The 26,892-nt window shown below is 38.4% G+C and overlaps 2 protein-coding genes across 7 annotated transcripts; one reads left to right on the top strand and one right to left on the bottom strand.

The window, feature by feature from the left end:
* Positions 1-410: 410 nt before the first annotated feature.
* On the bottom strand, positions 411-11,436 carry hibadhb (3-hydroxyisobutyrate dehydrogenase b). The gene is made up of 8 exons (XM_004077826.5): positions 11,262-11,436; positions 10,340-10,500; positions 10,143-10,252; positions 9,939-10,060; positions 3,891-4,024; positions 1,590-1,666; positions 1,351-1,507; positions 411-1,002 (listed from the first exon to the last, which is right to left on the bottom strand). Exons 1-8 carry the CDS (start codon positions 11,329-11,331, stop codon positions 844-846), a joined length of 990 nt encoding a protein of 329 aa, XP_004077874.1. The 5' UTR covers positions 11,332-11,436; the 3' UTR covers positions 411-843.
* A 311-nt stretch (positions 11,437-11,747) lies between these two features.
* Positions 11,748-26,877, top strand: tax1bp1b (Tax1 (human T-cell leukemia virus type I) binding protein 1b). Of its 6 annotated transcripts, none has more exons than XM_004077825.5 (18): positions 11,748-12,038; positions 14,878-15,071; positions 17,679-17,781; positions 18,079-18,269; positions 18,357-18,515; positions 19,249-19,397; positions 19,496-19,586; positions 20,241-20,426; positions 20,521-20,772; positions 21,972-22,142; positions 22,282-22,354; positions 22,827-22,945; positions 23,058-23,183; positions 23,727-23,813; positions 24,501-24,699; positions 24,773-24,918; positions 25,558-25,643; positions 25,930-26,877. In XM_004077825.5, the coding sequence occupies exons 2-18, from the start codon at positions 14,895-14,897 to the stop codon at positions 26,126-26,128; spliced, it is 2,514 nt and encodes an 837-aa protein (XP_004077873.1). In that variant the 5' UTR covers positions 11,748-12,038; positions 14,878-14,894; the 3' UTR covers positions 26,129-26,877. The 6 variants fall into 6 exon arrangements, with proteins under 6 accessions (XP_004077873.1, XP_023819660.1, XP_078788919.1 ...); XM_078932793.1 differs by having other exon boundaries at positions 11,908-12,038; positions 20,521-20,784; XM_078932795.1 differs by lacking the exon at positions 11,748-12,038 and adding an exon at positions 12,507-12,587.
* The last annotated feature ends 15 nt before the right edge of the window (positions 26,878-26,892 follow it).

The following is a 26,892-nucleotide window of genomic DNA, read 5'->3' as shown; positions in this document are numbered from 1 at the left end:
CAATCCTGTCTGGTTTCCAGCTGTCCTTGACCATCTCTCTGCTGATTGGTTGACTCAAGTGATTCCACATCCTGATTGACTGAACGCAACTGGTTTAGGCTGTCAGCATCAAGCAGTCCAGGGAGAGCTGGAAACCAGGCAAGGTTGTACCTCTTGAGGAGTAGGGTAAAGGCCAGACCTAAAATGTTTTAATCTTTACATTTGTGTCGATGCTACTGCCAGAATTCCAAAATACATTTTTTTCTGAATTTACAGTTTACAGTCATTGCCGCTGAAGTCAAAATATTCCAAAATGTTTGATTAATCTATTGGTAGAACATCTGGATTTCTAGTATTTAGGCTCTCATTTTCTGTCATAGTTAAGAAATTGAATTACAGTTGTCAAATAATTTCCAGCAAGAAGGAAAGCATTACAATAATGTCTATTTTATTAACTGAAAACTTAAAGTAACAATTTCCAAGTCAAGAGAAATAACTGATATTGACAAAAAAAAAAAAAAAAAAAGGAAAACAGACAATCCATTAACACACATGGACACCAACAAACATCAGCACATTTCATAAATTCTATTTCTTCCTCTGCATAGATGGCAAATTAGTTTAATCTAGAACTAAAAGGAGTGTTGAATCACAAAAACATCCATAACACACATACATTTTTATACTGAATACAAGTGCTCAAAATGTGTGTTGTATGATGCTAGAGCTCACTTAGTTTCTAACTTGAAAAAAAAAAACAACCAAAAAAAAAAAACCCATGTCCTTGTGGTGAATGCACCCGAAATGCTCTGTCAGTCCTCTGCAGAGCCAGGCACATGGCAAAGCTGTGGATGGAAGCTGACTTTACTGGCTCTCCTCTTCACGTAGGAACTGGAACACGGAAGAAAAATCTTTATTGGCATAACCGCGAGCGCACATCATACGGTAGATCTGATGGGCTAAAGAGCCAAGAGGGACAGGAGTCTTTGTGTTTGTGGCTGTGTTCTGTGCGAGGCCCAAATCCTTAAAAAGAAAAGAAAATACGCATTAAAAACCTCAGCACAAATGAAAATGTCAGTCTGGAAAAACAAAACCACAAACCCACATATACCATAATGTATATTTTGTGTTCTGCTGAACATTTACAGGCTTCTTTCAGTGGAATGGTCTGGACAGACATCCTTTTTTTTGTAACACAGCTAACAAGGTCTGTGATCATTTCTAACAGATCTTCTAAAGAAAACGCTAAAATTTATTGGAACTTGAAAAATTCTTAATGTTAAATAATAATATTTTATTGTTTAAATATGGCCAGTTAATAAATCTGGCCATAACTTACTTTCAATCCTGATCAAAGGTTTATAGACTGACCTTTGCCATCAGCTGAGTGCCAAAACCTCCTTGGTAGTTATTCCCAGAGGGGACTCCTTCCATAACTCCTGGCACTGGGTTGTAAGTGTCACTAGACCAGCACCGGCCTGAACTCATGTTCAGAATTTTGGCCAAGAGTTTGGGATCAAGGCCAAGTCTGTGAAAGAAGCACATGGCTTAGTTTAAGATACTGCAGCTGTACATGATGACGACATGCAGAGGTTTTCCTGAGCTTCTACCTGATGCCCAGGTTCATCGTCTCTGAAGTCCCAATCATCCCAATCGCTAAAAGCATGTTGTTACAGATTTTAGCAGCCTACAACAAAACATAATGGGATCATGACAAATGTATAGTCAATTATGTAGTTTAAATCAAGCTCATTACAGGGGACACATTTGTGATCTGATATGACTCAAAAAGCAAAACAAACAAAAAACTTTTTTAAATCTGCCCAACCAAATAAGATCCACATCAAAATTCTTTTGCTATGGCTTTTCTCATTAATTCTCTGCACCAGTGGAAACTACATTACACCTTGATTCTGTTTTCTACATAAAAGTGACTTTTTTGGCATTCATCCTTTGAGTATTGAGAAGTGTGGATCTCTATATAGTCTTCTTAAACCAATATTACTGGACATATTATTTATATAATGCAATGTTGTACATTAAGTACAAAAACATAAACCCTCTGAACAGTAGAAACAATAAAACTAGTAGAGCTTTTAGTTAGAGGCGTATTCGTGTCCTCTGCACCCCTCATTGACTTTTTATAGAGTGGCCCAAAAAATTGAAATGATTATGTGTCCTTTAGGGGATTTATGATGTGTTTTTGAGCTAAATCGTTATTCATAAAACTCCAAAAATTGACAATAAACGCTGTGCTTTACACATCTTTTACATTTAAACATCATGGGTCAGGTCAAAACATAATTTACTGTGAGATTTCACCCATACAATTTATAAGCATTACTGCTTTATGACTACAATAGAGTTGACATAACTTTATACATATGATGAGATTTATCTGTAAAGACCCACAGTAAACCAGACAGATTGTTAAAACTTGATTCTGTTTAGTCGTCATTATTCCCCACATAGTGGCTCAGGTACGATGACAAAATTAGTCATTTTGACAGTTTGACTTCATGTGAATATTTAGGGTAGACCGTGATGACTCTTCTAACTTGCTTTTGCTACTAGGTAAATGTGTTTAGGGGTGTATTCACACCAAAAAAAAATCTTTCTGTCCTTTTCTTTTGGTCTGGATTCAGAATAAACTTTATTTTTTTATTTTCTACTTTTCGATACATTTTTTTGCAAGCAAACTTATACTTGTGCAGAAACATGTGTACGAAGATCGCAAAACCTATTATAGCTCTTGATTAAAACACACATATTTGGAAATTATTCTGAATTTTAATGGTGCTTGCTTTAAAGTGTGTTTAAAAGGCTTCTGTTTATGATTTTTTAACCCTTGTGCTATCTTAGATGACCCCACCCTTACATTGACGTGTTCTCCCTACCATGACAAAGGTGGATAAAGGTGGAAAGATTTCATGTAATCAATGGACACCAGTGAAGATCACAAATCATTTAAGAAAAAAGGTTCAGAGCACTGTCTAGTGGGTGTAGATGACCCAACTCTCAATGATAAAGTGCCTAGGATAGCACAAGGGTTAACAGTGAGGCTGTCTGAAAGATGGTTACTGGTAAGGAGATGAGTCCTGTGTAGTTCACCTCACAGCATGCTAGCCTAGCAGCAGCCCTGCAGAGGTGAAGGCCGTTAATGGTTCATTCAATTCAATTCAATTTTATTTATATAGCCCAATATTTACAACATTAGTCATCTCACTGGGTTTCATACCAGTAATTGTGTAGTAAACATGAATCATAAAGAACAGAAAGTCATAAAATACAATAGCTGATTGCTAAACTAAACTAAAAAGACTAAACTAAACTGCGCATCACTGCCCTTAGACCCTCCTTTGCAGTAAGAAAAATATCCCCAAAAAAACCCAAACGGATTCTGGAAAAAAGGAAGAAATCTCAGGGATTTCCACATGAAGGAGAGATCCTCCCAAGGATGGACAGGTGATGTACCAGAACACTTGGAGAGAATTAGCTTATCTAACGCTACAACTACCGGTACATATTTTATTTTATTCTCTTAATTCACAGCTACAGCAGCTTGTTAGTTCCAAAATAAGCTGATGTTGTTTATTTAGAACTTTTACACCATAAGGTAACCGTACTAAGACAATTCGGAAGTGGACCAAGGTGTCCGAGTCCGTTTTTTTTTATCAAGACCAGAATTCACAAGAGCGTATTCACACCAGCACACTTGACCCAGACTAATGTGGTAAATGAACTCTGGTCCATTTCAACCAAACCAAACAAGGCAGGGGTGATCATACTCTTAGTTTATACTTTTTAACTCATATATAGTATGGTTTTCTCACATCATAACGCACATACAATAAAAAGAACATGTCAAAAATTGTCCTAATATTTCAAAAGTTTGGGAGATTCCTTCATACCTGTCCAGTTCCAACTTGACCACAATAAACTATATTAGCTCCCATACAGGTAAGTAGTTCTTTGGCTGCATTAAATTCCTCCTCGGCGCCTCCAACCATAAAGGTCAGGTTACCCGAACTGGCAGCGCCCACACCTGAAAAACACAAATTAACATTCACATAAAATTTATGGACTTTAATTACATTTAAAACACTTTAGTGAATCACGTTGCTACCTTTCCCTCAATGAAACCTTTGTAAAGCTGCTACAGCCTTTTTATAAGACACACTTAGTTTTTTTTTTTTTTTACTGAATGTTACAAAAACGTTATTTCTTTATCTTTATCATTACCCATTATCATTGAAAATCTTAATGCAGCCATTGCAGAAAGCCAAACATTATGTCGTTGTACACAGTCATAGCTAATAAAGTATTAAAAGTAAGTCTAAGGTGCAGCAGTTACTACATTCTCACACTCCAGGAACCAGATTGGTTAATTTTCATACGGTTGTAGGCACAGCTGTTGCTGGTCCAGGTTCATGTGGGGTTAAAAGCTTAACCAGGTGCAAACCATATGAGGGCCAAGAAATTTGCCAAAGTAGTTCCATAATTAATCTTTAAGTTTGCAGGAAGCAAGCAGAGAGGGGCAAAAGTAGGTGGTAAATGTTCCCTTTTATACATTGCAGTGCTAGAATAGTCTTGTAAAAGAAAAAAAGGGGAAATGCTGTGTTACAGTCAATGTGTGACAGTTTAAATTACCGTAAGCACAACTCAATATATTAAACACTTAACCTGTGAAGTGAAGGTTACAATCACTGACAGTAGCATGTCTTCACATTTATGGTGGAGAATATAAGAGATGGTAGAAAGATGGTAGTTTTGGCTGTAATTCTGGGATACAATCATTAATGTGTGTATTTTTTTTATTAAACTTGTCTGTGGGGTAAAAACTATTCGTGAGTCAACACTTCTGAAATTTGTCCCACTTAAAAATATGAGCAAGGTCTATAAACCTTTGATCAGGATTGATCATATGTGATCATATACACACTTTAGCTCTGAGAAACATAATGTACACAAAAGAATCCAGGAAATCCCCATGTATGATTTCTAAATAATTTAATTGTATAATGGAGCAGAAAATAAGTATTTACCTCATACAAACAAAAACAAAAGATTCTGTCCTTGACAGAGCTAAGGCCCAACACTAACCCTACCTGTATTACTGCCACCTGTTTGAACTGAATATGTAGTTTCTACTGAAAGTTTCTGATTTTATGAATGTTTTTGTTTGGCCATAACCAAAGAAAAACATGTCCAGATAATATTTGTGTGTCACTAGTATCCAGGTAAAATTGGTAATGGGTAATGTAATATCTTATTTTCAGATTTTCCTTTACATTCTTTAAATGACAACATTTCAAATCTTTATTTCTAACAACAAAACATAGCACATGGGGCCATAAAAGTAACTGGAGTAAAAAGTCTGGAAATTGTTATAAACACATGAAAGGATGAATATGGTAAATCATCTCTAATTAAAGACAGCTGTGCTTTTCTAACCTGGATTCCTGTACTTCTTTTTTTTCTGTTCATAGAACTAGTCTTCAAAGCTTATAACCAATATTAGAAGACAACTACATATCACTATTATCTGGTTTCCACTCCACTATATGTTGACTCTAAGATTTACTTTAAAATATTACAAACCACTTTCAACTATCAAGGTGAATTATGGATCCCTGTTATATAGTTGAGACTGAAATTTGAAGATCACTGAATACCTGTGACCTAATGACCCTCCAGAGAAATAAGGATGAATCAGCATCTTAATATAATCAACCAGTATGAGATAAAATAATCTGTTTATTTGTATGCGGTCTGTAGTATGGCTTAGGTGAACAGCAGGAATACTAATATGAAGACAATTATTCTGAAGGGATGGCTCTAAAAACCCATGGCTATTTAATTATTTCCTCTTTTCCTTGTGGACTTATGTTTGTCCTAAACAACATAGCCACTTTACTTTGGACCCCCCCCTCTTTTTTTTCCTCACAGAGATACTCCAATAAGAGCTAAAACCATAAGATTGATGTCAGTATCAAAGCACATTCAACAGTCGATTCTGCACTGGCTGCAATGGCAGCAGCATCAAGAAAAGTTCAATAGAAATAGCAGGAAAAGTTCAATCCATGTGCACTACCAGGGGATAAATGAGTACATAAATCACTGCTAAGCTTAAGAGCAACCAGAGTAATGGACCAACTTCAACTCAAAGAAAGTAGCTTCTCTGACAGTTCAAACACATACATTGGCTACAAGATCCTAGTGCTCCAATTTTTTACCTAGCAACTGCAGCATTGGACACTAAACATGGAAAAAAAACACACTACATGCTACTTTGACATGCAACCCGTCTCCAGCATTGTTACGGTAGCATAACTTCGTTGTTTAAATGTCTTCAAGTGTGACCATCAATGTGAGATTATATATTCCAAGACTATTTTAAAAGATGAATGCAAGTATTTGTAATATGCAAAAAAAAAAAGAAAAAGGTTTAGAGTGCCACAAAAAAGTTAGAAATGATGTAGCTTTTTTTGAAAACATAAACTGTGAGATTTTTTTTAAATAATCTACTTTAAAAATAGCATATACTGTTAAAAACTTTAACTAGCCACAAAAAAATAAAATAAGTGAAATTTAGCTTGTGGGCATTTAAAAAAAAACTTATTTTGATACATTTTTTAAAAAGTCAAAACCTAAATTAAGAAACCTAGATGTTAATAGCTGATAGGTTTGGGTTTTTGTTTTAAGTTTATTATTAATAATAACAATGGTAAATGGCGTATACTTATATAACGCTTTTCTACCTACAAGGCCCAAAGCGCTTTACAGTCACAGTCCCATTCACCCAGTCACACACACATTCACACACTGGTGGCGGCTCCGCTGCTGAACACAGGCGCCCGCCAACCAGCAGAGGCAAGGTGTGGCTTAGTGTCTTGCCCAAGGACACATAGACTAATGTGCCTGCAAGGCGGGAATCAAACCTGCAATCTTACGATCATGGGTCAACCGCCCTACCGCTGCACCACGGCCGCCCTAAATAACAATGGATTGGATTTTTCTTTACTTTTCCAGACGCTCAAAGTGCTTACAATGTGTGTCCATTACTCATTCACTCCTCAGTCATCAGGGCTCCAGACTGCGACCATTTGGTCGCATTTTGCGACCAAAATTTGAGAGCGTGCGACTGAATTTTACATCCAGTCGCACATGTGCGACCAGTAAATTTGCCTCCCCCACCCTCCGTATTTTTTATACATTAAACGTGGAAGGGGCAAGTCAATGATCAATGAAATAATCAATGAGACGCGAGCGCACACGCACGCAAACACACAAACAAACTGGCACACATACTCATGAGACGAGAGCACACACTCGCGTAAGTGGCTAAAATGCGTGTAGGGGGAGGGGCCTAGAGATAATCGAGCGCGCGTAAACATCTGTGGGAAGGAAACGGAGACAAATATCATCACAACCTGTGCGTGCATCTGAGCTATGAGCAAGCGAACCATTGATTCATACCTCCGACCTGCGGCTGGTGTACCAGTGCCAGAGTCTACAGCAGGGGTCTCAAACTCGCGGCCCGTGGGCTATTTGTGGCCCCCACCTTGAAATGAAAGTTTAATTTTAATGCGTCCTGCCAGTTTGTATGAATGACATTGTCATTGTCGTGTGCGGAGCTGACAAACCAACCAATCACAGTGGAGTAAATGACTCTTGGGGGGCGTGACAATGACCGGGCTTGAAAGCAGGAGACCTGACAGCCCCCTCCCCGGACCACATGAAGGAGTTCCTTACTTTGCTTTTTAGAACGTATCTATTCGCTCGTAATTTTCTAAATGCACGCAGGCCGTGCTGAACCTTTCTCTGGGTCGCACAGACACGGAGTTTACGGGGGTTACGGTTAAGCGCGCTGCGTCGCATCCCCCCAATCAAACGGTTTATACACGGCTGTCATGGCAGCACACCGCTCCCGCGGGAGTCAGGTCAGCTGAGGAGAATAAATGTCCCACACCTACATGCGTGACAGCTAACGGGGCTTGAACTTTAAACACGTGTGAGCAACAACACGGTTTAGTCCGAGACGCACTTAAAACACGTGGGGAAAATTCAAGGATAGAAGTGTTTGAGATGAACCAGCGGCTCGCCTGGATCATTGGGGAGACCAGGCGGGGGGGGGGGGGGGGGGGGGGGGGGGGGGGATGGCGAATCTGCAGCGAGACTGAAGGAGAACAGGAAGTTGAAGTTCAATTCAGTTCAATTTAGTTTTAATATTCCTCTCCCCCTTAGTATGATCTGTGTTATTATATATTTTATATTTATTTGAATGTTTTGTAATGGATTTAGCCTATTTTTAATCAATTGGTATTTTAAATTATTTCAATTTCTCACCTAACTACAAAAACCATCAGGACACATGTCCCATAATGCATTGTTTTGTGGTCATAGGGCAGCTTTCAGTCAGTTCAGTACTAAATTTACAGCTGCGTTCGGTAGGTTGGGGCCTTGCTGCTCCCGCCCCTTTCTCCTGATATTTTTGTGATGATTGACAGGTGATGTTGGAGCAAAAACAAAAATATATGTCACACACCAGGTGATCTGAACAGCGTTGCGTCCATCTGGGTGATCTCAAACACGCTTATTGTGCGTCTTGGCTGCACTTATTTGGTGTCACCAAGATAAATTTCCATCAGTTTTTGAGCCTCTCTCTGATCTCAGGTATCTGTATTAATTGTTCTGATATCCAGTGAACATCGCCTGTTCTTTTACAGTTTACCTTCTTCTGTCAGTTTACCTTGTTGTTGCATCTTCAAAAGTGCAGATTAAAATGTGACACTTAATTTGAAACAGCACATTGTAATTTCTGCATCTATTATTAAAGTATTTATTCGTAATACAGTGGAAATTAGTAGATCTGGTTAGCATGTTGATTCACGGTATGCGCCCCTAAATTTTCTGGTTGTGCCCCTAAAATTTTCAGTTGGGGGCCACTGTGCTCCTAGTGAAAAAAGTTAGTCTGGAGCCCTGGTCATACTTAGTGATGGTAAGATACTGATCTAGCCTACGGACCCTCTGACCGTCCCCAGGACTAGGGCTGCACGGTGTGAGGAAAACTCGCGATTTGCGATATTTGTGATCAACATTGTGATGACGATATAACTTGCGCTACATGAACGAATGGCAAAACAACCGAAAACATAATTTACATTTCACTGCAACAGTTGAATTTAAATAAGAGAAAACATGCCTTAAATTATACTCCAACTCGTCACGTCGTCTAGATAGGAGGTGAACATCCACCATTAAAGAGCTCCATCCAATTGGTCGAATGCATAAATGGATTTATTTGATTCTTTAAATATTTCAAGCTGCCATAGGATTGTTTTAGCACATTTAAGGTAACTATTTATGGCAATTTTTGCCATCTTTTGCTATATGCGTATTGCACAGCTTGATATCGCGATAATGATAAATTTGCGATTTATTGTCCAGGGACATTCGTACGCATCCACACACCAGTGCAGCCAAGCTGGAGACAAGGAGGGTGAAGTGCCTTGCCCTAAGACACAACAACAGTGGGGGAGAGCAGGGATCGAAGCCGCGAACCTTCGATCATTGGCCGACCTGCTCAACTGCCTAAGATGATATATAAAGTAAATTGTGTTTGGTTAGCTTTTGGCAGCTATAATCTTACTTAGCCAATAATAGTAAAAAAAATTGAATACGTAATACCACAATCATGCACTCGTATTTTTTATGCCATTGCATTTAATTTTTAACAAAACACAAAGAAACAGGAACAAGAATATTCTGTATCAAAGGTGTTTGTTCTTTGCCATTAAACTTTACATTATTTCTGCGTAATGTTACATCAAATAACACAAGCCTCTCTTACAGTTGCTATTCTGAGGGGAATCATATCGACTGAAGGATGAGACCATAATTTTTAATCCATGCTAAACAAAAGTTAATATTATATTAATAAATATTAGATAACTTACCACCCGACACAGGTGCATCCATGAAAACTGCCCCTTGCTTTTCAGCAGCTGCAGCCATCTCCTTCGAAACAGCTGGATCAATAGTACTGGAGTCAATCAATAGGGAACCTTTCTTTACTTTTCTGTTGAAAACATCAAACTCCATTAAAATCCTGTCATCCTGACACGCTTACACATTTGAAAGAGAAAGAAAGAGGAGGTTACTTCAGAATGCCATTAGGTCCGGTGTACACATCTATGACGTTGGGACTAGAGGGCAGCATGGTAATAATACGATCTGCTTTGTCTGCGACTTCAGCCGGATTATCCACAATCTGCAAAATACACAAAATCCCATCTTCAGAATAAAAAAAATTACAGAAAAGATGTAAAAATAGATGTGTAAATTTAACTTGCACTACCTGTGCACCCAGCTCTTGCACCTCTTTGCAGAACTCTGGGAACACATCTGTAGCAACGACTGGATATCCATGCTTTAGCAGATTCTTTGCCATTGGGTTTCCCATGTTTCCCAGACCGACAAAACCCACCTGTGTCTTTGAAGACATATGCCTCGCAGAGACTGTAAAAAAATAAAAAATATGTATGTTTTTTTTTACTATTACTCCACTTAGGGACCACTCACACATGATGAGCAATAAAACACAGTGCTGTCATCCTTTTACCACTTGAATTTACTAATTGTAATGTAATTGCAGATAAGGCTTTCGTTCATTTAATTTATTCACTTTGAAAATGTTATTCTATTAAGCACGATAAAATTAATTAAGAATATGAGAAGATTTTAATATAGTGATAAAATTCACAGAAGTACTACACTGTACACCACACAGTAGCTCAGTGCAGTCTGCGCAAACACTGTCAGTATGCAGGCATTATGTTTAATATACTTTCAAAGTAATTTTACATTTTTCAGAATAAAATCGGAGCATTTTTACCTAATTCTTTACATTAAAAAACACACCTTCGTTTTGAACAGAATACTAGTATTTCCTTGTGCAATATTATAAAACCCAGTAAAATTGTCACGGACATTGGAGATTACATTACACGAAAGGAAAAAAAATATTTCTATATAACACATCTCCCTATAGCTTTTTACAGCAATATAAAGGCACACTGGGTGCAAATTCTTCTGCTAATCATAATCGATACATTTTCATTATTTAACCTCCAACATTTTCATCGAAATGAACAGAAACTTCTCCACAAACGAGCCAGTTTTACGACCAAAGCATTCGGTAAATTTACGATAACAGCTAAAAAGACGATTTACGTCTAGACAAAACGTAATGAAGTTTTACATCGTATCATTGTCCTTACCATGTACCAGGTCAACATGTTTGCGATATCTTCCCAATAAGTAAAAGGATCCTTTCAACACTGCGGCCATGCTTCGTTCCTCTTGACCTTACGTAAGGCGTCACTGAACGTACGTGAATGACAGCTTCTCCTTCCAATCACGTAACAGTCATGCGCAGCACGCCCTGCTCTCTTTGCCACTTAGTTTCAGGGGGAGGGGCTAAAGTCATGACAGTTGCTGTACATTAGCTATGCTTTTGTTCATTTTGAAATGGTCACGTTGATCTATAACCCTGCGTGGAAAGTATGATGTTTTTTTAGATTAACCAGTAAAGGTTAAATGAGAGCTCCCTGTCACTGCTTACTTTTAAAATCTGAAAATTGTACTTTAAAAGCTAATTTACATTTCTGTTTCAGTTGTTTGACTATATTGTTTTGAGTGCGCAAATGCAAATGTATCTAAATAATAATTTACATCATTTACCAGAGATAGTACCTAAAAGGCAGTCACTAATAAACTGCACTCATACATTACTAGTGTTTGTATAAAATTTCCCACTGCTATTCACATTACCATTTTAATTGCTGTCTTTATTAAAAGTATACTGAACATAATTTTTTTATAAATAACCCCTATATTGGTAAATAAAAAGTTGTCTGTCAATCCAAAACCTTTTTCGGAAATGACGTAATGTTGTTGTTATTCCCGGAAGAAGACCCAGGGAAAGCACTGAACTGCGTCAACAATAGTTTCTTCTAATCATTTGGATTTCCGCTGGGCTTCAGAATGTCAGCAAGGTAAAATACTAAAGACTTATTTTCTTAATGTTAGTAAACGTTTTCCTCCTATCTTTTTTAATGTATATTTAGAAGTTTTTCGAAAAAACGCAGTTGCGAACTGTCATACTAGCAACAATAACCTTGTCCCCCCTCCAGCTATGAGCTAATGTTATTTTCTGCCAACTGAAACGGTTTGATCCACGTTTATAAAGCTCAGCTTTTGACATGATTTACATTTAAAATGTTAAGCTGAAAAAGGTGTGTGCTACATTACTTTTTTAAAAGCGTTAGCGTTATGTATATCTTGAAGAGCGTGGCTAATGCTAACTAGCTAAATAGCTTCGTTAGTAGATAGATCAGCCTTTGATCACTAGGCCTCCTCCAGAACTTTCTTGGCAATGATTGACTTGTTACTATCGTATTTAAAAAAAGTCAAATTAGGTCAGTTAGAATGTAATTAAAAAAAGGTAATACATATTTTGTCAGTTTTTGACTTGTTTTCAGGCCTTATCACGATGAAGTCCTAAGGGGGGGTATTCCAGAAAGCAGGTTATGTTTGTTACCACGGTAAGTTTGAGGCTAAGGAAGCGGATAACCTCAGCTTTCGGTGCCAAAAACAGAGGTATGTTTCAGGGTATGTCAAGGTGCCAGCAACTCATGCTCTGAACATAACCTGGTCTGGAGCAGGTTTAGTTGAAGGTTAGTTTGTTTTCAGAGAGGTGAAGGAGCATGACGTGTCCATTTCAAGATGAGTGGATGAAGAAGCTCAGATAATACATTTTCCACCATGAGAGGCTGACAAGACCATGTATAGATGTTTAAAGATAAACTTTTTTACTTTGATCTAACTTAATTGTTTGCTTCAGTTAAGATAGTTCTTTTTTTTGTAGTTAAGTCTGCTTAAAAATAACACGTAGTTATCAGACAGTTATTTTACTTTCATTCAAATTAATTCAATTAAGTAGGTGTAACTTTGGTGTAGCTGTTAGGCCGGCATCGCAAGGAATTGTGGGGGACTGTTTTACTGTGTTTTGCTGAGTTATTTTATCCTGTTATGTTGAATTCTTTCTGCACCATGAATGAGAGGGAGGGAGAGGATGATGAGTTTTTTTAGCAGCCCTACTTCTTAGTTAACTTAATGTTAACTCGGAGGTGTGGTAAATGTCATTACTTTTCAAATTGATGATCCATTTTGTTTTAATCATTTTATTGTTATAAAAATGAGTATATCTGCAGGCTCAAACTTAGACATATGAGAGTTCAAGAAGTACAATAAATTAAGATGAAAAAACATGTACGGTAATTGAATTGGAGTAATATGACATTTAGTTTGATAAATATGTAAATTTGAGTTGTGAAAAAAATATTGAGTTGTTACCAATTGAATTAATTCATTTAAGTTGGATAATTTATACAATGTATATGCATCACAATGAAAATAGAAATGAGATAGAAACTCGTGCGTTTACTTTGTCCGTTCTTTGTCTCCAAGCAGAAACTCTTTTTTTTGCTGATGATGCCGCTGTATTACTTTATTGATGGACGTATAATCTTCATACGCCATCTTTAAAATCTCAGACTCCGTCTCACTAAAGTATAGCGCTCTCTTTTGTTCTCCACTCGTTTCCATGGTGACTCTGGAAATCAGCGATCCATTGAGAATGTCTTTATGTACTCGGCGTGCACGTGCATTAACCCAGGGTTACCAAGTCGAGCGTGATTACGATTACTCATATCCGGTCTTTTGGAACCGACATACCCAGAGTGAGCAAGTTCAGGCGGATTTCAGCCAGAGTTCAGGGTTAAAGTCAGGTCAGGGTAGTTTAAACGTGCTTCCTGGAATACCCCCCTGAAGTCAAGATGGAACCCCCCCCCTTTTTTTTTTCTTTTTTTTTTTTTAAGCAACAGCTAAATAAATATCCTGAGTGTTGTTTTTTTATTTATTTACTTTTTTTGTATTGTTAACCAGTTAAAATGATATTTACTTTACTATTTAACAACTGGACTTGTAGCTTACTGCTTAGCCTGCAGACCTGTTTTTTTTACATTTCCTTAAAGAAAATTGTTTTTTTTACTGATGGGGAAATGATTCATTTCAACTGAGTCATTAAACAGTGAATACACTGTTTTATGGACAAGTTAGAGTTGTAAATACTCATGTGTGTCTGAAATGTGGTCACTATTTGCATTCTGACCATAGGAAAGTCAATAAATGACACAAAAGGGTTAAATTAGATACAAATTGATATGCTAAAACAATGCAACTATATATATCAAGCACAGACAGATATACATTTAAAATGAATTGTGCTCAAATTCCCAAGTTGAATAAACTTTTGTGTAGAAAAACTGTGAATGACAAACTGAAATTGTTGTGTGGAGGTCATCCTAAACAAATCCACTGTCTTCAGTGGGGACGTCAAATACATGTCATAAGTACAGGTGATCACTGATTTTTTTGCATCATGATCTCCAAGATCTTGCAAGGCATTAGTTATTAGTCATTACCTAAACATTTTTAACATTTTAAGACCCAATTAAAATTTTAGCTAACCCTCCGAACATGTAGTCACATGACTCCAGTTAAGCTGAATTACCTATTGTGGTAAAATAACCCAAAATGTGATGTCCAGGCATGTAGACCCCAGGTCTTAGTTTGTTAAATGATACGCAATCACTTAATTTTTTTAAATCTAGCATTTAAACATGGACATTTTAAAACTGTTTTTGAAGATTTCATATACGTAGTTTCTTCTTTTTGAATAACAGATCTATAGTTCATTTCAAAGGCATTTGATTCTTTTCAGCTATGCATTTGAAAATAAAATGTTTATATTCAATGTTTTTTCTTTTTAAGCAACTGCTGAATGATTAATGGCACTGATCTTGGATAGAACTTCATTGAGCAACAACATGGACACATCAAATTTTGCCCACGTGGTCTTCCAAAATGTTGGGAAGAGTTATCTGCCCCACGCAGCTCTGGAGTGTCACTACACCCTGACGCAGTTTATCATACCACATCCAAAGGACTGGGTTGGCATATTTAAGGTAAATAAATGTCTTTTTCATCAGTATTTAAACACAGTGTGTTTGTAATGTTGTATTGGTTGATACTGTATGACATCTAACGGGTCATGAAAAGGGGAGTTTCTATGGCATCACTAGTACTTAGCTATAACTTGAACATGAAAGCATTATAGCATATGACAGCAAAGATCAGAATCTTGCTTCAAAGTGTGGCTGCTATAGTACAGACATCAGAATAGTTGAGATACTTTCAGTTTGTCTATTATATGTCACATATTTCAAAACAGGTTTTGACTGAGGCAGGAAGGCATTTTAGCCACACTATGTCAGTGTCCCATATGGATCTCATTATAGGAGCGTATTCAATCCATTATAGTGGCAGTTATTCATTTCAGCCACAGCTGAAGTGTAGCAAAACTCCTCTAAAAAACATGGTTTTATGAACTGTAGATAAGATAAACGTTGACACTGGCAACACAAAGAATAAAACATCTGTTAGCGCTGCTGTCTGCTCAGTTGTACTGCTTACGTTAAATATGTGTCCATGGAACTACTGATCCATAAAAGTGGGTTATTTGGTTTGAATGATTAAATTGTCTTTTAGAATTTGATCACATAAAATAACACGTTGAAGAGTTTATCATTTCCTTCTTATATTAATGTAGATGTTAAAGAATCACTCTTAATTATCCATTTATAACCAGGAGCCATACCTTGGCAGGGCTTTTCCCTGATCGTGAAAAAAACTTCTAACCCTATAAAAGTGAGATTTGTTATTTTTATTCTATTTTAAGGATTAGTTAAAGGGGGAAAATGAGATTAGTCTGACTTTGAGTTTAATCCTTTCTGTCCGATCTTTTTTGTTGAACCTTTACCAAAAAATTCAACCATTGTTTTAAAAAAGACTTATTTCACTGATTTTACATAGACACATATATAATAAAGGGATTATTATTATATTTAAATGTATACTTATTGACATGTTTGCTTTGCTGAAGAAAAAAGTCTTATTTTCAAGATATAATTGTCTGTTTTAAATGAAACACAGTAGACAATCTTACATTTTCTAGTTTTCTCTGCGTCTCTTATCTGGAATGGCATAAAATACACAGAAAAGCTGTTTATTCGGACATTGATCATAAAAATCTTATCCTGTTTGATATATTTTTCATGTTGTGCCTATGTTCTTGGTTCATCATTTTAATCTGATTTGGTAATTGGTGTATATTTGGTAAGATTAAGATGTGTCCTGTTCTGAAGTGTGACACCTTAGCAAGACTGGCAATAACTGATACAACAGCTAGTAGATAATGCAGGACAACGGAGAGGATCAAAATATAAAATTGTCAAGAAATGATTACCTTTGTAATTTCAAATATGAAAAGATTTTTACAAAATTAGATAAGAGACAGATTTTTGTCTGCACCTTAAAAAAAGTTAAACTTCATTAAAGACCGATTTACCAAACTGTGAGATGCTGTGCCACAAGACTGTTGATTGGAAGGTTTTCAGTTTGGCTGAAAAAAACATAAAAGCAGTAAAACACTCAAATCTGGCCTTTCGGACGGATCTGGTTAAGCATATGAATCAAAGGCACCAGGAAACGGCACTTTTCCGATCACAGCCTCTGTGATTCATGAACAACTCATTCTTGAGTTTATATGGGCTGACTGGCACATGGACAATGCACAACCTCCTGCCACATTAATCCAACTCACTTCTTTTTTCTCCCCAGCTTTCTCCATGGACCCCTGAAACTTTTTGTAGTCATCTAGTCACAGAACTACCGTAGTTTTGCCCCTTGGCTTTTTCTTCTCAACATCTATCCTATTTTTTCCTTCTTTTTAGGCTAGTCCTCTCTCTTTCTTATTTACTCACATACCAGTCTGCTTTAAGTTCCTCTCAGTTTTCACGCAGCATTACCTCGGCCTCTAATGAGTATGCTGGTAAGGGCTAGCCTTCAGTAATGACACTCCCTAACTAGGCACATGTTTTAATTGCTTCCTGTTCTTAACTGCTGGGAGCTGGGACTTTGCTGTTTGACATTGGGGGTTTTGAAGGCACAAGAGCTTTCTATCTCTGGCTCTGAGGAAAACTCACAGGCTTGTAGCTGCAGGCTGTTTGCACACAGGTGAGGAAATCAGATGTTGTAAGCAGGCTGAGCGCATTAAGTCGTCCTATTCCTGCTCTTCACCATCTCATGGAAGTTGTTTTGAGGAATATTTAAATGTTTTAATATGGATTGTGGGTGTTAAAAACTCTTTGAACTGGCCTTGTCGTGAAGTCGTGTGTGCACCAAAAACCAGCCAGTCCAATGTGACTCTGATTTAGTTTGACAGTTTTATGGCATTGGTCTGAAGTTATGGATGTGTTTTCTGCACTCCACCCCCTCACGAAACATCACTTAACAACACATAAAATACTTATAATTACATTTTGGGCTTACATTTTCAAGTTGCCCGTGTATAAAATTTTCACCTATTTCCCTCTTCCGGTAGGAAGCGACTTGTTGCTGTAATTTTGCCACATGATTTTTTTTTTTTTGTAGCAAACTTTATTTGTTCGTTTTATCTCATGTTGATGTAGTAAGTGAGTTTTGGTGAGGTAAAGTTCGTAAATGTCTTACAGGTTGGTTGGAGCACGGCGAGGGACTATTATACATTCTTGTGGTCTCCTCTCCCCGAGAACCATGTGGAGGGAACTGCAGTCAACCGAACCGTGGTCTTTCAAGGTTCGATCATCCATAGTTTGCCATGAATCTCACACCCTGTAATAACTGTATGCAGGACAGCCAAACAGAGATTTTTTAACATTTTAGTAGGCTAAAGGTTCAAAGGTCATGTCATACACTCACGTCTGAGTGGCAGCTGCCTTTAAGCTGTTCTTTTAATAGAACTCTCTCAACAGGAAGGAAAAGTTGCATGAAATGCACATATTACATTACTTTCACACACATGTGCAGTGTGGGCTGGGCTGACTTTCGGAATGTAGTTGAATGTCCCTCACTGAATCCTAATTCTCCTTTTAGGATACTATGTGCCAAACGACGACGGCGAGTTCTACCAGTTTTGTTACGTGACCCACAAAGGTGAGATCCGTGGCGCAAGCACGCCGTTCCTGTTCCGCGCCAGCAGCCCCACAGAGGACGAGCTGCTGACAGTGGAGGACGAATGCAACTCGGACATCCTTGTAGTCACCACCAAAGCCAGCTTCCTTGAGGTATGGCACCGTCGCTAGGGAATTCTTTGCCAGAACAAAATCTGTAAACAACGTGAACACTGTGTGTTTCTTTTGTGTTTCGATTAGCAAAAGGTGGAAGAAGCACAGCGAGAGAAAGATGAGCTCCTCAAAAACATGGCTGTCCTTGAGCAGGAGAAAGAGCAACTGCAAGCTGAGATGGAAGCCCTGCAGAAGGAGTGTGAACAACAGAAGGAGACCTGCACCCAGCTGAGAAGAGAGAACCAAGTAAGCAGTCATGTTTTTAAGAAGCCATGTGCTCCACAACTCAAATGGAGACAAATGTTTCTCTGTGTTAAACTAGGAGCCCATGTAAAAAAAAAGGTCAGTGGTCTTTTGTTGTTTTGTTTTTTTTGACATTCAAACCCTTTTTTTTTTTTTTGGTTTGTTAGTCGCCTAGCTCCCCCTAGTGAAGCAGTCGAGCCATGCGAAGAAGTCTGCCCTTATTAGGCAATAAACAAATAAATCACTGAGAAATAAACCAGCAACATAAAATCCTGTTTTTTTTATAGCATAACATTAAGTTTTAATAATTCATCTCGTCTTTGGCGGCCATAAATCTATCTCTTTAAAAGTTTTGGAGATGAAAATATCATTAGGGATTTTTCTGAAGGGTGCTAATTTTATGAATATACTTTATAGGAATGTTTTATGTTGTGTGAATCTGGGGACTCCAACATTCTTCACATAAACAAATACCAAACATTTGATTTAATCTTCAAAGTACACTTTTTTCCAGCTCTTATTAGTGATTTTGACTCACTTAACTTAGAATCAAAGATATAAATACAAAACTTAACTACCTACCTTAAAGCAGGGATTACTTAGTACTTCCTAAATTGTGTTCCTAAATCTGTTTAAGTCCAAACCCAATTTGTGGTTCCACACTATTGTTTGTTTTAGCAATTAGAAATGATTTTAAAGCATTTCTCCAACTTTATTGCGGTTCTTTTTCTTCCAGGAAGTGCAGCATTCTTCCCAAGCCCTGCTGGAGGAGAAAGAGGAGGTCAAGAGGAGACTGGAGGAGGCCACAGCTAGAATTGTACAGTTAGAGGAAGATCTCATTGGGGTCACTCAGAAAGGCCTTCAAAAGGAAACTGAGTTAGACGGGTAAAGTACAGCCTTGGGGGGTTTTTGTTTTGTTTTGTATTTTTGCCTTCTTGCATAGTTGTTACAGATTGTGACATATTTTTTGCCATCTCTTATAGCCTTAAAGATAAAGTGAAGAAACTCACAACAGAGAAGGAGGCTCTTGAAATTCACCTAAAGAACGAGAAAGATGAGAAGGAGCTTTACAAGGTAATTTATTATTATTTTTAAGACATTTTTCCTTCGTTACAGTCCAAATTCACTTGCATTTGAAACACGATTTTAATTTTAAACCCTAAATAAGACACAGTGTCCCTTAAAGAATAAAGTAAAAGGGTAGTCAGGCTTTAGTCTGTCATTTTGATGCAATATTTTCTTAATAAGATGCTAACAACCGCTTATATTATATGAATTTTGTCACAAAGTTTTCCCTTGGCTAAAATAATTACATTTAGAACGTTGAGTTACTCTTCTTTTTCATGTCTTTTTACGCTGACACAGTTATTCCACAAACCCCCCGTAGAGCAATTTAGTGTCCGCATAGCTTTCCTTGGTTTGTATCGTTTTCGTGTGTCTGTGTTGCGGTGGCCACTACACAGGAAGTGGGAGTGCCTCGCCACAGAAAAGCAGCCAGAAACCCATATCTAATTTAACTTGTGCCATCGTGCCGGGCTTGTTGCGAGAGGAGAACATTATGGGGCTATCCGAGTCTTCTGTAATTGAGATCATGCCTCGCTTAGTCTAACGGTTTTATCTAGATGTGAAATTCTTTAAAAGTCCAAAAGCAACAGTTGTGTAACTCAACTTTGCTTGTGATTTGCTGCATCTTTTGAGTTTGTGCTCACTTTTCCATGTTTGCACCAGATTCACCTGAAGAACCGGGAGCTGGAGAACACTAAGCTGAGTGCAGAGATGCAGATGCTGAAGTCTGTAGATGTGAACAAGGAAAACACCATAGCTCAGTTTAAAGAGGAGGTGGGACGCTTGCAGGCATGCCTCACAGAGAAGGAGAAACAGCACAGGGACATCCTGGCCAGAGTTACCCCCTTGGTATGAATTATTCTGTCCTTAAAATGTACGCACATGTATAATAATCGTTTATATTTAATAGATGTGAAAACACTTCACCTTATGGCTTTTCCAGGGTGAAATGAAGGCTCTGAAGGAGCAGCTTCGACAGAAAGAGGAGCAGCTCCAGGCCACACAGCAGCAGTCGTCTTTGTTGGCGGCTGAATTAAGAGACGCGTCCAGCGCACGTGACCGCACCATGTCTGAACTGTACCAGATGAAGCTGGAGGCAGATGCCCTCCGCCAGGCCAAAGCTGACGCTCAGTCGCAGTGCGTCCACCTGGAGGCCCAGGTGGAGCAGTTGAAGGCAGAGGCCAAACAGGAAGCGGTGAGGACGAAGGTCAAAGAGTTTGAAGCTTTGAAGCTAACTTCACACAAACGAAGCAACAGAATATAGATAAGATTCAGGATTCTTTAACAATTGGAAATATTTACTTAGTATTACCTGCTGCATTTTCTGGAAAATTAAATGTTTTTTTTTTAAAATCAAATTCTAGCGAGGACCATGAAGTTACTTTTGACTGATCATTCGTGTCACATGACAGCAGTTCTTAGTCTGCCAAATTCTTTGTTAAACCCAAAAAAAACAACTAATAAGCAAAAGTAAATGAAAATACATCAGCTATGTGTTTTGGTTATCTTGAAATCTTTAGCTGTTAAGCATTTCAAAAATATGTAGCATCAACACCTGCAGCTAAAAAACCTTTGACTTGCTAATTATCTAAGCGATACAAACGGACATTACTTAGAGAGCTGATGCTTCCGCTGTTACTTACTTTTTACAGTTTTCTGCTCATTTGGCCTAAAGGTTAAGAGAAAACAACTTGGTGAAGGAGCTAATGGGTAACATCAAGGAAGGAGATGGGGACAGTGCTGTTATTTATCTGTGTATCTGTTGGGTCCTTTTGAACAGTTTATGTGTCATATTAGCAGCCTGGTGCTGTTTGTTGCCTGCAGCTACAGCAGTTTATGGTGGTTTGTTGTGTTGTGTGAATTAATGACTGAAAACAGTACATTTTCATCTGACAAGGTTAATAAAAGCATCAGAGGAGTCCCTTACAAATGAAACAAATTTATTTACTAGCAGATAAATAGAAGAAAAAAAATGCCTGTTTTGAAAAAAGGTTTCTGAAGTGTTAACCTTTTTTTTTGACAAAAAAAGTTAATTTTTTATTTTTTGCTAACGAATAAAAACTGATCAATAAACCAAAGGTTTGCATACATAACAGTTATATTTAACTCTTTAAAAACCTTGTAATCTAACACAAGATAGGTGTTCTTATACCTTGTAAGGCTGGAGTAACACGTCACATGGACTTTCTAATGATTACAATAATAAATGATGACATGTTTGAGTCTCCAGGCCAGTTGCTATGACTCAACTTCAGACATCTTTGAGTCTCTTTAATATTCCAGTTTCTTTAGAGGACAAAAAAATAACCATTTCATTGAGTAGTTTTTACATGGATCAGAACTGTCCCGTCAAGGTTCTGATCCTGTTTTCCTCGTCCTGTTTCCCATGCAAAGGCCAAAGAAGAAGGAGAAGCTGCGGCAGACCTGGCTGTGGCAGCGGAGCTGCAGAGAGAGGTGGAGGACTTAAAGCTGCGGCTGCACATGGCCGCAGAGCACTACAAGGACAAATACAAGGAATGCCAGAGACTGCAGAAGCAAGTGCTTAAACTGTCTGACCAGCAAGGGGTAGGTTCTGCTGAACATCAGGCAGATTTTCATGTAAAGAAAATACTATTTTGGATCAAGCTTCTGTACCAAGATTCAGTTGAGACATTTTCCTTCAAAGGTTTTATGCTGATTCCCAAAATTGTATTTGTCCGTTTAGGAGCCAAAGAAAATCTCAGCACAAGATGTTCCCATGGTTCTTGCAACAGGAAGTCCAGACACATCAGTTCCAGGTCTGATGTCTTAACACACATGTTGACACAGCGTAGTTGGAATTAGCCTAACTCCTTGTTTTTCCTTGTTTTAAGCTAAACTCAGGATTGATTGCATTTCAGTAATTTTGGCAGATTCTTTTACATTCACAATATTCATATTTACAGTAGTTAATGAGAGTCAAAGAGTTTGAAAATCTTGCTAGCTTTATCCTTATGATTCTGCACCAGAGAGCAGCTGCTGACTTTCCTCCAGTCGGCAGAAATAAAGAAATAGATTTTCAAATCAATATTGTATTCTACAACCATGCTTCTTGGTTTTTGAGTTAAAAAAATTAATGAATAAATCAGCATTAGGGAAGTTTTTTATTATTTTTATGCAACAAATGTTTATGTATCATGTTTGTGTTTGATCTAGTTATGTAGATAAGCAGACACTGGGTGCTTTATATGTCTTGATCCCCCCCCCTCCCCCCCTCCTGTGTCTCCACAGGAAGTCCAGGTTCTGCTGATCCCATGCTGGAAGCAATCATCCAAGAGAAGCTGAAAGGCATCAGCAGAGAGGCGTCTGACAGGAATGACAAGTACAGGAAATACAAGCAGATGCTGATGGTAAGAAAACGTTTGGTTTCCGGTCATGTTTGCTCAACACATTATGATCATCTAGAGCTCAAATGTAAGAGGAAAAAAATGACGAGGGGGGCCACTGTTTGTTCTTAAATAGGAGGAAAAGGAGCGTAGTTGCATGTTTGTTGATGAACTGGCTAAGATGGAGGCGAAATTTAAGGAGCAGCTGAAGATCAACGAGAACCTGAAATTGCAGCTGGCAGCAGAAGAAGATCGTTACAAGGTCAGTGTGGCTGAAATACAGACGCTAAGCTCCACTCAGACTGTCGGCTGTATTTCGCTGTCTTCAAAGCAGCACCGTCCTCGAACCTTTCTGAGCGGAGTGTAGCTGGTCTAGCTCAAAGATCAAGGATTCGATGCTATCTCCCTCTTCGAAGACAGTGGCTCTGACAGTGTGGTTTATGAGCGGGCCTCTCTGTTAGACGACAGTTTATTGCTATTTATGTCAAGCTCTGGAGACGACCAAAGCTCGGCTCGGAGGAGTCTTCTGTCGTCCGGCCCGGCTAATGCTGTGCTTGGCTCGGGTCGGACGGATATTTGCTTAGTGTCTCTGAGGAATTCAAACAGGTTGTTTTGCTTTGAGCTGTGTCGCACGTAAATCAGAACTCTGCAAAAGGAAAGCTTTTATGGCCGCAATCAATTATCGTCTCACTGAGGGCTGACTACATTCGTAACACATTTTTTAAATCAGCAGCACTTAATAAAAGTATATGAATAAAAAGTTTATTTTGTTTTTTGTAGTTTTAACGTCTTCTGTTTCCTTCAGAGTCAGGTAGCTGAGAAGGGACGAGAGCTGAAAGAATTGAAGGACACACTCGGGCTGATTCTGAAGGAGAAGGAAAAACTGGAGATGGTTAGTGGCGGCTTTAATTTTCTGTTTTACAAAGTTCTGGCTCCATAAAAATTCCCCAAAATGCGCCTTGCTCCTGCCATCTCCCCACTTTCAATCTGGTCTGTGTTCAGAATGTCTCTAATTGTAGATGCAAAGTAAATGAAGTCCTTTTTTTTTCATTCAACTATTCCTGGCATAAGTTGGGTTGTCACGTACCTCAAGTGGTCCTTTAAGATTATTTCAGAAGAGCTGCATCGTCCAATTAGAGGTCTAGACTGTAAATGATCTTGGTGTCAGCAAGTGACAATAAAACTGGGAACTGTCTCCTTCAAAATAGAGTAGAGATCCTTTTTTTAATGGAATTGTCATTAATTAAAGTTTTTATTTTGACAGGACATAAAGCTCTGCTTTGACAAGCAGACACGTTTTTTTTCCTGGTTTGTAAAACCACCAAAGTTGAAATGATGTGGGAATGTGGTTTCCTATAGGTCAGGGAGGCACCTTTTGTGTTCCGATGATTATTTTTTTAAGTAAACTCTGGTTTAAACGGGAAGAAGTGGTGCGTTTTTCACAGTTAGACCCTGAAACCCTCACTTTCTCTGTACAATGTCACTTGAATGAAAATAACTGGCAAATGTACATTTAAATTGAAAATCAGAGAAGGAATACAGGAAGGATTTTTAACCACTTCTACTGTTTGTTACTCAGGAGGCACAAAGTGGTAGCAGTAGAAAAGGAGAACAGGGGGCAAAGGAGAAAAGCAGTCTGGAGGAGCTCCAGACTAGCGTGCCTCTGTTCCTGCAGTACCCTGTTCCTTACACCCAGGACACCCCCACCCCTCTGCTGGTTTCTCAGAGCCCCAGCAAGCTGCACTTTGGGAACCCGTATTCCATCTTGGATTCAAAAGGTGAGCCAAAAGCGACACGAGCTGCATTGACGGTTGTTTATGAAAGCGTTGCTCCTAACCCATCTCCTTGCAGACGAGACGGAAGAGGAGTTCTCCAACGAGCAGCTCAGGCTCCCACCCGTGGGCCCTCCCTCCTGGGACAGCAACGTGGTGTGCATCCAACCCACCCGCAACCCCAGCCGGCCTGAGGGCCATAAAGAGTCGGAGGAAAACAACAATGTAAGCATCCACGGCTACAATCTAATCCTTTCAAATCAGCTGGGACCCTCTGAACCCAGTGCTTGCTAAGATGCTTACATAAGAAAAAAAAAGTGACGAGTCAGTGTTTAGCCAACCAACAGAAACCTCAAATTTTTCCAAAATCAATGCAGTTTTATGTCATTAAATAAGACTATATTAGTGATGTGTGCATTTTTTCCATTGACCATTAATTCATGTTGGAAAAAAAAGTTCCTTAACATTCAAAAGACAATTATTATGTCAGAAACATCTAGAAGAGTCGTCTCTCAAAGGACTGTGCGAGTCTAACACATGCAGTTCAAGATGGCTGATGGTGTCTGACAGAAACTGTACGATTTCAAAAGGATAATTGGAGCATTTATGTACAGCTCTCATCTGCTGCCGACTGGGATTTCCCTCTGAACTTTTGCAGTAATGTCTTTCCTGTTCCATACTTTAACAGGAGCCACATCAGAGTGCATGTAGCTTTGATAACATGGATTATGATGTGCTGTCTTGTTTATGTGCAACGGGGCAGCTGCACCCAGTATCTTGACATTTTGTGGAGTTCATTAGTTTGTGTTTGAGGGTTAACTTTCCACATTTCCTTTATTTTATTTTTTTTTTCCATCCTTTTAGGTTAATACCAATGAAAAGCCCACTGCAGCAGAAACTCGGAGCCCATTTGTGAATGATGGACAGGCAGCCTTCTGCTTTGACCCCAGGTAACCAGCATAGATAGTAGTAGTAGTAGTAGTAAGAAGTTTATTTCAAATCAAATCAACATTTACCTGGAAAAAGAAAATAATAAAATAGTTGAGCTCCTATAAATGCCATCCAAACTTGACACATCTTAACATGATCATATCTGGTTTGTTAGATGTGTTTGAAGTTTTTGTTAGCCAAGCAGCCGGCCACCCACCTCACGTCAAACAGAAGCTCTTTTTAAGGTCGTGCTTCTGGGTTTTGTGACATTTTCTTTCTCCTCTGCTGTCTCCTTCCTCTCGCCAGCATGGACATGAAGCGATGCCCCCTCTGTGAGGTCATCTTCCCGCCGAACTACGACCAGAGCAAATTCGAGGAGCACGTGGAGAGCCACTGGAAAATCTGCCCGATGTGCAGCGAGCAGTTCCCGCTGGACTGCGACCAGAAGGTGTTTGAGAACCACGTGCTCACCCACTTTGACGGCCAGCCGCTCAACTTTGACTAGAGAGACGGAGAGAATCAGAACATCCGTCTGTCCAGTTACTGTCTACCACTGAAATTATTCACTCTCTTTCTGCATGTACTGGTATGGCAATCCTGTCTTTAGGACTATACTGCCTTTCCTTTTCTTACTTTAAGAAGCAGTTTGAGGTCATACTTTGAATTACTTAATTGTGTATGCAGGGCTTCTGAGTCTGTTTTCTGTTTAATTATAAAAGCTAAAACGTTTTCCTTTATTTGAATTTAAGAATCATTGTAGAGGGTAAGGATTGTGTGATGTGTAACTGGACGATTTTAAATGGTTTTGGCTCCCACAGATCTTTTAGGCTACAGGTTGTATTTCAAATCAGGGAAAAGAGATATGTGTTTACCAGACTTGCAATTAAACACACAGATACTTTCTTCTTAAACATTAATGTACAAATGTACAAAGCAGAGATGCATTGGTTCACTTTACACAGTCAGGGATAAATCTTCAGTGATTATATCCATACCAGATTTTTTCAAATCATCTATTTTTAGCATAACTGGTTTAGATTTGTTTCCTTCTGTTAAAAATCTCAGCTTCTTTGCATACAAAAAATAAAATTCTAAATATTTTCATATCATCAGCTAATCCGTGCATGCAGAGCTTCTGTTGAACTTTCTCCTTTTTCTTTTCCAATATTAAATTATTTCATTTAGAGAACTGTTTTCATTAGTTTTGTGAGTTTCATGTATAATAAAAACAACTAATAAAGTCTCTTAAAACTTTGTTGTGTCCAAGTC

Source organism: Oryzias latipes, chromosome 16 (assembly GCF_053564925.1).
Source record: "Oryzias latipes strain Hd-rR chromosome 16, Olatipes_Hd-rR_3.1".
NCBI lineage: Eukaryota > Metazoa > Chordata > Actinopteri > Beloniformes > Adrianichthyidae > Oryzias > Oryzias latipes.
The sequence above is the reverse complement of the archived record's forward strand: the minus strand, read 5'-3'. Positions and strand labels throughout refer to the sequence as shown.

Coding starts and splice junctions, on each gene's coding strand:
- hibadhb (XM_004077826.5), bottom strand. CDS start 11,331: ATGGCCGCAGTGTTGAAAGGATCCTTTTACTTATTGGGAAGATATCGC. Junction 10,253..10,339: donor TGCAAGAGCTGGGTGCACAG/GTAGTGCAAGTT, acceptor TGTATTTTGCAG/ATTGTGGATAATCCGGCTGA. Junction 1,667..3,890: donor GTCAAGTTGGAACTGGACAG/GTATGAAGGAAT, acceptor GTTTTGTTGTAG/GCTGCTAAAATCTGTAACAA.
- tax1bp1b (XM_078932793.1), top strand. CDS start 14,895: ATGGCACTGATCTTGGATAGAACTTCATTGAGCAACAACATGGACACA. Junction 19,398..19,495: donor AAGGAAACTGAGTTAGACGG/GTAAAGTACAGC, acceptor CATCTCTTATAG/CCTTAAAGATAAAGTGAAGA. Junction 20,785..21,971: donor AGGAAGCGGTGAGGACGAAG/GTCAAAGAGTTT, acceptor TCCCATGCAAAG/GCCAAAGAAGAAGGAGAAGC.